At 46.9% G+C, this 13,105-nt stretch overlaps 1 protein-coding gene across 1 annotated transcript in view; it reads left to right on the top strand.

Annotated features, from left to right (window-relative positions):
- Window positions 1-10,126: 10,126 nt before the first annotated feature.
- Window positions 10,127-13,105, top strand: part of LOC143385948 (rho guanine nucleotide exchange factor TIAM2-like) — a 28,256-nt gene continuing 25,277 nt past the window's right edge. The window contains 1 exon segment of the mRNA XM_076841378.2: window positions 10,127-10,199. Coding sequence (XP_076697493.2) covers window positions 10,182-10,199 — 18 coding nt within the window. The 5' untranslated portion in view covers window positions 10,127-10,181.

The raw sequence follows: 13,105 nt of genomic DNA, 5'->3' as shown, positions 1-13,105 counted from the left end.
TAAAAATGAGGGGAAGAAGGGACTATAGATGTTGGTAAGAAGCCTAAGTTTAGTACTCATGGCTTAAGTGCCAGCTGTCAGGTGGGCCCTGGCCAGCAAGCCTTCAGCACTCCATGGTTGTCCTTCGGTCTTGTGGAGGTCAGTTTGACTTAGCTGAGAAAGGAGACGGAGAGGTGTGACAGGGTGTTTCAAGGTGAGATGGGAGGTAGATTTCATGAGTCTTTGAGGAATCCAAGATTGGGATTTGGCAGACTCTCTACTCGCCTCTGCACGTGTCTTTTAGGACTGTGTTCTGTGAAAGGCAGGGGCTGCCCGCAGGTGGAGAGTCCTGGGCTCTCCCCGTTTTGAGCTCTGAAAGGACTCTGCCTGTGCACGGGACGGAGGAGTCAGCACCTACTGCCTACACGTTTACCTATTGCTGAAAATCCTGTGAACACGGGGACGTGGTGGAAGCCAGAGATGTTTGAGACGCAGCGCTAGCACACTTCTTGGTCAATTGCAGGTGTGGAGTAAATAGTGACAACCAAAAGGAAGGTGTCAGGGCTGTCGCTGAGAGCAGGGTGTGGGCATAAGCAGAATCCCCGCCGCACACTTTGAGGCTCCAAGTCTCTTCCTTGGTCTACTGCAGGGAGAGAGTGGGATGTGACTGAGGTCTCCACTTACTTCAGCACATGGAGGGGACTCTGAGCTGGCCTTTGGCTGTGCTGGGCTGGGAACGGGATGCTCTGGCTCTGAAGAGCCTGACCACACATCCCAGCAGCCTGAGAGTCCAGCCAGTGTCCCACATCTGTCCTGCTTGCCACTGCAGTGGGTTGATTGGTGTTTATGATCTAGATAAAGTGAAAAACAACTAAAAAGGAGCAGGAGCATCTGTGTCACCAGGCTAGGTCAGAACTGATAGGGAGATGCGTTTTCATTGTGAAAGGCTAGGTCCACAGGAGTCACGTCTGGACTCTCATCCCCGGCTTTGTTCAGCATGAGCTGGGGCAGGTGGATCTGATTTCCATTACTGCAATTCCTAACAAGGGACTGGACAAGACAGTTTAGTTTTTCATTTCTCTCTCTCTAAAATTCATCTATTTTCATACGATTAACAGAACAATTTAATGACTGCAGGAATGCTCATTTCTTAGGAAAGGTTATAAAGTGAAAAAAAAGCCATGTAATGGATCAAGAATTCCATTTAGTTTTGTAGGCATCTCTTTACCTCTTTAAATAGAGTCAGGTCTTGACTGCTGTGAAGAAGGTGTTTGTTAGGGCTCTGGAATAATAGCAGGCTGTCTCAATATAAAGATCACAGAGAGCCTTAAAAGCACTAATTACCCCTTGCTTCACCCTGATGGAGCAGAGATGTTATTATCATTTCACTCTCACAGCTGGGTAAATCAAGGCACAGAGACACGGGAAGTCCCTGGGAACTTGGAGAAGGTCACAGTCAGTCTCGGGGAAGGACAGTCCTGTAATGCCTTGCTTTTCCCTCCACATGGGGAAATGTCTGGATTTTAACCTTGTCTTTTTTTTTTTTAATCTCCTTTTAAAGATTTCTCTATTAATGCACATAGAGTAAAACCCACTAATAATTTGCCCTTTAGGAGAGCAAATTTAGATTTAACTGAACTCATGATGGCCCTTGTCATCTCATCTCCATTCTTGTCTGGGGACTGGGGGTGGCGATTAGGAACTGCCTGCCTTGTGATCATTGGTGAAAGATGAGTTGCTTGTAGTAATATTTTCACTATCTTTATTGTTGTGCAGTGTGTACATGTGTGCGTGTGTGTATGTGTGTGAGTGGGATTTGTACTGAGTCTCACACATGTTAGGCAAGTGTTCTGCCACCGAGCTACATTCCCAGCCTGTTTGTGACAGGGCTTCACTAAGTTGCCCAGACTGGGACCCAACTTGTGATCCTCCTGCTGTGGCCTCCGGAGAATCTGGGATTACAGGCGTGCACCACTGTGCCTGGCTTTGGAAGAATGATCTGTCCCCCTAGCTCCTGGTAACCACAAATCTACTCTGTGGATTGGCCGATTCTAGGCATTTTGTATACCTGGAATTGTACTCTAGGTGGCCTGTCAGATTGGATTTCTTTCACTTAGTGTGATGTTGTCTGGGCCCCTCCGTGTTGTGGCATGAGTCGGTACTGCATTCCTGTTTGGCCACTCTTTCATGTGGTAGACCAGTAGCACTCACTGAAAACAGGGTGGCTCAGCTTTCCTTTTCTCATAGCAACGTTCTCAAGTGGGAACTCATGCATACTTTTTTCTGTTGTTTTTTTTTTCCCTTGTATCTTTGAATAGAATTCTAAGTAAGTTGTTCATAAGAGTTTTATACCAAAACTCCACTTTATTAAAATTCTTTAAGTGTCTGAAATACAATGTTATCTATTATACACCCCTGAATATAATGAGCATGGCATTTGGTGACCCTCCCAACTCTGGAGAGTGTCAGTGTCTGGTGATACCAAAACCTTGGCTGAAGATCTCCTTTGTCATGGGCTTTATATTTTTCACTGGGGGCCCTGATGAGGGAAAGTGGAAGGGTCTCCTTTTGCAGGGGCTGAATACTCTGCCTGGGTCACAACCAGAGCTGCCTGTAGAACAAGGATGTGGGTGTTATCCAGAGTCTTCTGCCACAGTCCTCAGAGGAACTGTATGCTGCAGTCAGCCAGAGGGGTGACCAGCAGCATATTCCTACCCTGATGACACCTGCCACGCTCCTGCTCCTCTTTTGACTCTAAGGGTACTTATCACAAGATAGTGAATCCAATCATTGGGCCCGCTATTAAGAAACATTTTCTACTGGCATTTCCCTCCCTTTTTCACCAAAATTGAACTGACTTTGTCAAGAACATCATCAACTGGATTGTGACCTCAGGTTAAGTGAACTTGAGAGATTTTTGAAATTTACTTTTTTTTTTTTCCTGGTATGGTATTTATGCTATGATAGAATTTACTTCTTTGCAAACTTGACCATGACATTTGGTCTGCTCCTTTGAGTTTCCTAGCCTCAAGAAGAAGAAGAAGAATGCAGAGTCCTAGATAAAAATCAATCTGACCTTATCTATATTGGAGGATGTGATTTAACTGGTCATCTTTTGGTTAACAGTACAGTTTAGGACTTGATTAACTTTGTGGCAGAATCGGTGGTTTTTCTCTCACAGAACAGTTCATCTATTATTTCCAGAATTTCATTTAAACAGATGTATTTCATTGTGTCTTGCCAACTGATAAGAGAGATTTGCCTGTGTGACAGAGTGCAGCAAATGTCATTAGTGAAAGGTGTCACCAACCACTGCATTTTAAAGTAAGAGCATGAATAGAATCCAGGGGAATCAGTATTAGTTAAAAATAAGCATTACTGTACCGAGTTTGCACATTTAAATTTTAAAATTGGGAGGCTCTAAGCCTCTTTGCAAAGGAACTCGCTGTTCAGTGTGCTCTTTGTACCATAACCATGTTGTGAGCATTTATGCAGAGTTTTGTAGCAACGGGTGAAGCTTGGAGAACTGAACAAGAGGTTTAAATTTGTACTTAGAAAATGTTGATGTTCCTCAACTGGACTTTGATTTAGCAAGATATTTGTCTTCTCTTAAAACTGCACTTGTATTTAAAGGAAGGAAGAAATCAGAATAATGTCTAGGTTTGTTTTCTGATCTAACTTTCTTTGATTCTCTACAAGCTGTTCATTTATGGAATTGCCCAGTGGAAATTCTGAGAAATTGAAAAATCAAATAGATTAAGAGCAGAATTCACACAAACTATGTTATCTAAATGTGAGAACATAGTAGAATTAAGTATTAGTCACTGACGCATGACCAATGTCACAGTGGATTATGTAATTGAAAACTTAAACCATTTAGAATTCACTTTTAGCTTCTTTGATATTATTTAAAAGTCGTTTCCACTTTCTTTATGGAAGCGTATCCTGATTTTCACATCAGAGGGGGGTTCTAAGGATTGATGATTTAATCAGTGATACTGTTTTTGAACCTCAGATGAGAGGTCCGACTGAACATGATGGGTTGCCTGCCTGGTAGTGAGCACTCTTTCTCTTGCTTGCAGGGAGGAGACTAATACTCAGTGGGTCGCTGCTCTCAGCTGGGTGCTTTTGGTGCATTTTGCATTCTCTGATGCCACTGGACTCTCCCAGAGAAAAAGTTGAGGCTCTGGCCAGGGGGAGAGGCAGAGGCAGGTCCCAGAGAAGGTGGCATTGCCAACCACATGACACCTTGGAAGTGTGTGGGTCTGGTTTGGGGGATGCGTGTGCATAGTGGTCTGAGCCAAGAGCCAGCTTCCCTCACAGCTGGAAGGTGCTTTGAATTTTCTAGAAGTGCGGACAGACCAGCAAGTCAAGGGAAGCATGTCCTTTGTTTTGTTCAGAACTTTGCATAGAGTTTTCCCCTCTTTGGAAAATTGAGTCCTGATGGTGACCTCCAGGACAGCTGGCTGTGGGTGATCTGTGACAGAGCTTGACTCTGTGGCTGTGATTCTCTGCAGTGCTCACGGTGGGCCACTTCCACACGGGTTCTGGAGTGGTTGGGTCCATTCTTTGCACATTGAAACACATATTTTATAAAATCAAAAATTACTTTTCATATATTTTTCTCCCTGTGTTACTGCTAGGACAGCATATTTTTTTGTGGGTGTGTATATTTTGTTTTAATAAAAACACAGGTAGAGGTAGATTATATTAAATGTGATTTTTATTTCAGGGTAGTATAAGCATATAGTATCAAAAAGGGGGCTCTGGCTCTGATAGTATTGACAAACAGTGTGCTATAATATATACCTTGAAACATGGAAAAAAAAACAGTTGAAAAACAGCTTCCAGGGCGTCCGTGGTAGAGCATGTGCATAGCATGCATGAAGCCCCGGGTTTAATTCCCAGCACCAGGAAAAAAAAAAAAAAAAGTTCCCCCTCTGCTGCCCGGGCCGCCGTCCCAGGAATCCTCAGTTCACCGAGGGAAGCGGAGCTTCTCTTGACACCACGGCTCCTGTCTTATTCTGTTCGTGCTGCTGTAACAAACACCTCCGGTGGGTGATCTCTGAGCAGACCTCCCTGGCTGCAGCTCTGGAGGGGGAAGTCCCACCCTGAGGCACTGGCGGGTCTGGCGATTCTGATCCAGATGGTGCCTGCGCTCTGCATTCCCACATGGCAGGAGGTGGAAGAGATGGCGTGACCCACCCCCCAGAGCCTGTTGTACAGTGACATTAATCTGGTCACCGGAGCCCCTCATTAGGCCCCATCTCCCAGCACGGACCCTGGGGACAGTGCTGTGCTGTGGCATCCCTGCTGGCGTCCCCCTGCAGCCTAATCCCAGGGAAGCCTGCCCGACTCTTCAACACGAGTTCTGGGGGACACGGTCGCATCATAACAACTAGGAACCTTAACTTCTCAAAAAGTCTTACTGTGCCCCAGAAGAAAAAAACAAATGTTCTCTCATCTTGTGTTGGTTCAGAAGTCGGTCGCCTCGATTTCTCGTATAACTGCTGCCCCAAGGATGCAGGAGGCATTCTCAGACTTTTGACCAGAATCCTTGAGACAGTTGCCTGTCCTCGGGAGGCGCATCCCTGGCTGCTGCTGTGGCAGAGAGCCCTCCCTTCCCTGACAGCTGCACACCACCTGGGCTCTCTGGGTCTGCTGGCAGCCCCTTGGTGGTGTCCAGGGGCTGGGAAGAACTTTCATGCCAATCTCTTGCTACCTAGTTGAGTAGGGAGGAGGCAGCCAGCAAGATGGGATCCTGGGCTGGCCACAATCAGGTGGCCCAAACATGAAAGCTGCCCACAGTTCCAGGCTGCAGGTGGGATGTTGGCCGGGAGACCACTGCAACCAAGTCCCTCCCGGGCTTCCCCACACCACGCTTCCCAGGGAGCTTCCCCATGCCTGTCAGCCCCAGAGTGTACTGATGCTTCTTATCTGGCAGGGGAGGGAGACAGCAAAGCCTGCACTCCTGCACATCCCCTCTGCTAGACTGGATTGAAAGTGATGTCACTGTATAACTTTGAATTCAAGATTACGAGCTGTGTGGGTGAGGCGACCTTAACTTTAACATGTTAATGATGTTTCTATTTTTAAGTCGGTGCCCAGGATGTTAGTTTAACACAGGTTTTGCCCTTTAATTGTAAAGGATTTGAGGTTGCCAGCTACTTGGCTGACAGTGGCACTTACGGGGTAGGTACTGACGCATTGTTCAAGAGGAAACTGAATTACGAGGTGTCTCATACCTAAAGCCCCGTGTTTCCCCCTCGGTTGTCTATATGGAAGCGCAGGGCTCATTTTTCCTGCCTGCCTACCTGCCTACCTGTCATCCATCTCTACAAAATAATTGTTGATTAAATGAGAAAGATGGGTGGGCCTGGGCTCATTGTGGCACCTGATCTAGCACCTGGTGGGTGCTCAGTGCCAGGCTCTGGTGGGGGAATCGGTAAATCCAACAGGTGGGTCCACATGGGAGCTAATCCCATAACCCAGGACGCTGCCGCCATGCTCAGTCAGCTACCTAATAGACGCTTTCGTTGGCCACATTAAACGTTAGGTTTTCCAAATTGCAGGACTTCACCCCAAACTTAATTTCCACAAGGAATAAGATGAGAAAGACAAAGGGTGTATCTAACAGAAAGAAATAGTTCTCCTGGGTTTACAATTTGGTTTTCTCTTCTTTTAAATTGATTTACAGTTGTATATAAATAAATTTATGTTTATATAAATAGAAAGAGGTTTCTGGACACTGGAACTTCATGATGCTGAGTGTGGGGAGGGCAGGAAGCAGATGCTTCGTGTTTTCCCCAAGGAATGAAGAGCTCTGGGAACACGTCACAGTGTATGCATCCTGATGAGAAGGCTCTGCCAGGTGGAAGCCGGTTTTTTGTAGGATATATTTACTCCTGTTAGCAGCCCATGCTCAGGATGTGGGTGGAATGTAAGTGGGGCTATGTAGGCATCTCTCTCCAGGACAGGATGCCTGTTTAAATCAGCTTTGTAAGTAAGCATTCGGATCTTACCAGCTTACACCCTTTTTATAGCTAATCTTCCATCCTTCCAGAATGTACTTTTTCCTTATTTATTTCTCCTCTAGAAAGAACACTCAGGCCTGCTCCTTTTGCAGGTTCTGGTGAAGTTTAGACTCTGGGAACTGGGTCGGCAGCCATGGGCACCGTGGAGTTTGCCTCTCCCCGTGCCTTGTCAGTCTCCTGGACAGCTCTGGCACATTGCTGGTCACCACAGGGCCTCTGCCTATGCCTCTGTGAAATCTGGGTGGTGGACTGTTCTGAAATTTTCTGTCTTGGAGATCTCAGAAATTGTCCGGAGCTGCCTCTTGGGTCCCAGGAGTTGGTTCCCGAGGCCATCCTGCCCAGGCTCATGCCTCAGAGGAGCCCAGCAAAGCTCCCTGGAGCTGAGGGCAATGGAGATGTTAGGGGAGTCTCTTGGGTTGTAGCTCAGCCTTTGTCCTGGGTGTGCTGGGTTCTGACAGGAAGCGTCTCAAATCTGTTCCCAAGTAAATGCCCCACCTTTTCTCCTGCTTGCTTGAAGCATGCGGTTTCAGAACCTGAATGAGACTCTCTCTGTAAGAAACAGTGGCTCAGGGAGTTTCCTACATTTTAGTTTCAAAGTTTTGTGCATAAACTCGATGAATGACTCAGAATTTGCCTGGCACCTGCTGTGACATCTCCCGTGCTATTTTCACTAGCGTCCATCTGGCACTGCAGGCTCCCAAGCTCTGTATGCCCTCGCCATGCCTGACTCTTCATGGGACTCAAGGTCTCTCTCCCCTTAGTACCTCCAGCCTTTGGAGCCTGCTGGTGACACAGTGGGTGTCACAGCAATCTCCATCAGGAACGAATGCGTGTGTGGACTGTGCCATGGTTCCTGGGCTTGGTGAGCTCTTTGGAAATGCCAAGCTCCTTGTTTATAAGGTAAAGGCAGCCATATTGCAGGTCAGGTTCCATAACCTAGGTGATGTGCTTCTGCACCGGCTGGCGTGACAGTCTCCTGCTTTCCTCAGATTCCCTGTGAAGACAGGTAGCTCCTTCAGGGGCCCTGCCCCTTTGCCGTAGTGTTTCCAGGTTCTCTCCAGGCATCTCCCTCAGTACCTCTCTTTTCTGTGTCACTTAATAGGTGACAGAGAGGAGACCCATGGCATCCTCCTCCTCAAACTCTCTGCCTCCACGTACTTTCTTGCTATTCCTCTAGGCTGTGTCCACTTGGATCCTGTCCCATGTACCTGCAGCATTTCTGGGACTTTCCGATCTGTCCGTCTGCAAGGTCTTGCCGTCCCAGGTTGCCTCCCCTCCCTGCCCCAATCTCTGCTGCAGCCACACTCAAGCTCCTGGTCCTGCCTGCTCTCTGCTGTCCATCTTCACCCAGCTGTGTCCACTCCTGGAGCCCCTGTCCTCACTGCTCACCTTGTCATCTTCCCCTCTAAGACAGATCTTAAAGGGGAAGGTGACAAGGTTTAAAGATCTCATTTTAAATTTTCATTTCAGATTCAAAGATCTCGTTCAGGAGTCCCCTTTTGGTGACCTCTTCTGAGGCCCAGGGAGGAGGACTCTCTTGCCCAGCATCCCCGCTCGTCCCTGTTCAGACTGCTCATGTCATCTGTGAGGCTCTGTCATGCTCATGCCCCTCCCCCCTGCCCCCGCCAGCCACCTCTCCCAGAAGCAGACTTGGGGACTGTCTGTCTGACTTTTGTATCACTGTGCCTGCCACAGTGCCTGGAAAAACAGGTAGTGCTCAAGAAGTGTGGCTTGAGTGGATGGATGGACAGAAAGATGCATCTGTGCTGAACCCACGGGAAGGAGGGCTGTTTTCCTCCTGGGAAGGGTCTAGTTGGTCTCCCAGGAGAGCATGGTGACTACAGTAGAGGTGCGCTGGCTGGTCACTTTGGAGGGCCTTGGTTACCCGCTTCAGTCTGCTTGCCTCTGCAGTGTGGCATCGAGGCCAGGACCGCTCAGCCTTTGTGATCAGCTCTGCCTTATCCAGACTAACTTAGCTCTTCCCTAACATCACTCAAGTGTGACTTGGATTATCTGGTCTTTTTATGGGTGGGATCAGGGTATTGGAAGAGGCAAAGGGAAGAAGAAATTAGAGCTGCCGAACTGTGTAGCTCATTAAGATGCGTTCTGGACACGCCCACTCCATCTTATAAGTAAGTGCCTGTAGAGTGATCTGTAATGTCAGTGCGGATAGGGTGGTATCATCCCTACCCATCTGTTGTCCACCTCCTAGGGCTCTCGGGCCTTCTTAAGGTCTTCCAGAGACCACACTGCCTGCCTCAGGCATGCTGGACAGTTTCTCTGCAAGTTTGCCCATGTCTTTTGGGCTCCAGCAACTGGGACAGAGTGGCTTCCTGCTTAGCTGCCTGGAATCAGAAGCCTTCCGGTTTTCCCTAGGTGATGGCATCTCCTGTCAAACGCCAGCTCTGGAAGGAAAGCCTCTGCTGTGTTTAGCTAGAGGCAGGTCTTTCCATCTCTCTTGAATTCGTTAACTGGAGAACAGAGGAGAGGTGGGTGTGTGTGGCTGTAGCCTGGGAAGCCGTGTGCTCTACCTACTGCTAATTATCCCTTTACCTTTCCTCTAGAAGTTAACAGGATATGGTCTAATATTTTCAATTTAGGGTGAAATCATGGTTGATGCCTGAAAAAATTATTCTTTCAGGTGAGCAAGAAATGGATTGCCATGTGTCTATGATATTACACTATTGGTTTTCTAAGAGATTTCTGGTAATTTTGCCCTCTCTTAGCCAAAAATAGAGGCATATCAACAGAGGTCACTGCTGTTGGATTCTTTATCCAAATGAACTGTGTAAGATCAGAGCTTGGAGAAATACAGTTTGCACAGCAACGGGAGGAGTGACAAGGGCTGCAAGTCATTATTTTGATGGGGCACCTTTGACCAAAACAAGCAGAAGAGGCTGCTTCCTCAGAGCCCAGCTGTGTTCCAGAGGGCCAGCTGTGTGTGGGCTCAGACCTCAGGGTTGTGAAGGACTGCTGCCAGCGTCCCTCTAGGATGCGGGCAGTGTTCTTTCTCTGAGCCAGTCTACTCTGTCTGGCTGCAGGTGGCCAAAGTCATGTATGTCTTTGTCACTTTCCCCTGCAGATTTCAGCAATGTTCCTGACATCACCACAGGTCTGAAGAGGAGTCAGACAGATGGCACCCTGGACCAGGCGTCCCACAGGGAGAAGATGGAGCAGACGTTCAGGGTAAGCTGCCCCAATCACAAGCCAGGCAGGCCGGGGTGAACGCCCACCTCCACCTGAGATGGGAAAAGGGGAAGAAGACTCATCCTGTCCCTGGTACAAACTTTTTTTTTCCCCTTAAAGAATATATTATCTTTTTATTTTTTTAAGTGTTAAGTACAAATGGGAGCCATTATCTTTAAACAGAACTTTGGCATGATATTAAAGGGAGCAGCGAACGGTACCATTCCTACATTATGATGGTTTTGCTTAGCTATTTTGACAAGGAAGTCCTAAACTCAGGTGTTCCGAAAGCCATGTTAAATTACTCTTCTGTTCCTTTCTACATTCCACCCACCCCCGCACCCCCCTCATCTCCCCCCTGCCCACCGTGGTGGGAGGGTCAAAGGTAAGCCATTTTGGGAATGCTTTCGTGTTATTGTTTTGATTAAAAACTACATAAAATGAAATGTGTCATTGTCACCATTTTCAAGCATACACTTCAGTGGCCTTCAGCATATTCAGTTTTACAGCATCTTCATCATCCATCTCTTAATCCACACAGAAACTCTGCCCAAGAACGAGTTGTTCACCATCCTCTCTTACCCCACCTCCTTGGTAACCTCTGTCATACCTTCTCTCATTTGCCCATTCTAGGTACCTCATAGATTAGTGGAATGATGTGATGTTATTTGTCCTTTTTCCTGATACTAATTTCACTGCATCTGAGTTCACTCACGTTTTAGCCTGTGTCAGATTTTCATTCCTAGGAAGACTGAATAATATCCCACCGCCTGTATAGCTCACATTTTGTTTGCCCACTCATCTCTTGAGAGGTGCTTGGGTTGGTGCTGTCATTTGGTTATCGGTGAGCGAGGCTGTGGCGAATGGTGGTGCATAAATGTCTGCTGAAATGCTTGTTTTCCATTATTTCACGTATACACCTAGAAGTGGAATTGCTTGACTGGAGGCCTTTCTGCTGAGCTCTGAGGAATAGCCCCACAGGTCCCCACAGCACTGCCCCCTCTTACACCCCACCAGCCACTTACCAGGGGTCCAGTTTATTCAACATCCCCAGTGGCTCTTGTTACAGTCCCTTCTTTTCCTGCAGGTTTAACTGTTTGTAGTTGGCTACTTTCAAAAGGGGTCTGACATGATGTATCTTAAAATCCAGTCTCGATTTTGAAATCATAACTGTTTTGTATTAGTTGTTTTTCTCTTAAATACGAAATATGAATGGAGGAAATATGAGCAGCAATAGGTATGCTAGTCGGCTTTGCATCACTGACCAAAATACCTGACCAGAACAATGTAGGAGGAGGAAAAGTTTATTTTGGCTCACAGATTCAGTTGTGTAGACCAAGGTGAGGCAGAACATCGTGGGGAAGGAGACCCGCCACACCATTCATGGTGGCCAGGAAGCAGAGAGAGGGAGGGAAAGGGGGCTGGCCACAGGGAAGGTGAACCTTCCATCCCACGTCCCCCAGTGACCCACCTCCTCCAGCCACGCCCCACCTGCCTGCAGTTACCTCCAGTCAGTCCACTCAAACTAGGGTGAACCGCCTCACCTCTGAACATTCCTGCATCAACATCTAAACCATAACAGCAGGAATTTAAACAAAAGCTAAAGTGGGACTGCATGCCATTCGGATTTAAACCAGCTCCAGGAGTCAGCCCCTCGGTGGCAGACTCCACATGGTTGAGCCATGTGGCACGCCCTTTGTGGATAATGATGTCCACTACGAAGGTCACATCAGGTGAGAGCCCACACCTTCAGAGTGGTCACTCCCTGGTGTCCAGCCTCCCATCTCCTCTCTTCCCTTCCCCTTTCCTCCATTCCCTGCCTGCCTCCTGCCATAGCTCTCTACCCTTCCCTGCCAATTCCTCAGGGTCTGCTCAAGGCCCCAGGATGCAATTTCTTCTCCTAAACTGAAGTCCATCAGCATTTTTAGTATTATTCCTGTTCTATCTCTGGTGGGTTATTTGCTTTTAGAAACCAATATTATAGCAAATATTCATCAATATTTTTTTATGAAGCCGTTACTCGTAGAGCATGAAATAGATAAGTTTCTTTGCCTTATTATTATTCTTTTTAAGAAAGCAAACATTCCTGAAACACTCATGAAGTGAGGTGCTCTATTTAAAGCAAGTATGCCCAGGAGGCACGGGCACAGCATGGCAGCTGGGGGAAATCACTTAGCGCCATCAAGGATAATGATTTTCTCCCTGTGATAATCTGCTTGAGTTACACACTGAAGTTCTTAAGAAGGAAATTAATTCCCCACCCCAAATTTGTTGTATTTTAAGATTCAATAAAACAGATATGTGGAAAGTTAGCATGTTAAGGCTATTTCCAACTATTCAATGACAGTGGCTGCGGAAGATATAGCAGTTATAAAGTCAACCTGGGAGCATCAGTTAGGAATTTAGAAGAGCAGTGAAAGCTGTGGTCAGGTTGGAATTGGGGTGATCTGAGCTCTCATCTCCATTGTTACTCACGGTGAAGGGAGAGTGCAAATACATTCATTCATGCATACCTTTATACCTACCAAAGAACACAGGAGAGAGAACCTATTGAAGGAGAATACCAGTTAACTATCCCCTGTCCAGAATTCCAGACACCAAAAGAATTTGGATTTCAGACTTTTTTCAAATTTTAAATATTTGCACTATATGTTTGAGGCATCTTGGGGCTGGGACCCAGTTCTAAACGTGAAATTCTTCTGTTTCATATGCACCTTATACATAGTTGCTGGAGGTGATTTTATGCCGTGTTTTTAGGGTGCTTATGTTTTGACTGTAACCCCCACATGAGGTTATTTGTGTGATTTTCCACTCAGGGTATCATGTCAGATGCACAAAATGTTTTGGATTTTGTAGCATTTTTGATGTTAGATTTTTGGATTGGGGACACTCAGCCTGTGTGAATA

Source organism: Callospermophilus lateralis, chromosome 11, assembly GCF_048772815.1.
Source record: "Callospermophilus lateralis isolate mCalLat2 chromosome 11, mCalLat2.hap1, whole genome shotgun sequence".
Taxonomy (NCBI): domain Eukaryota; kingdom Metazoa; phylum Chordata; class Mammalia; order Rodentia; family Sciuridae; genus Callospermophilus; species Callospermophilus lateralis.
The sequence above is the reverse complement of the archived record's forward strand: the minus strand, read 5'-3'. Positions and strand labels throughout refer to the sequence as shown.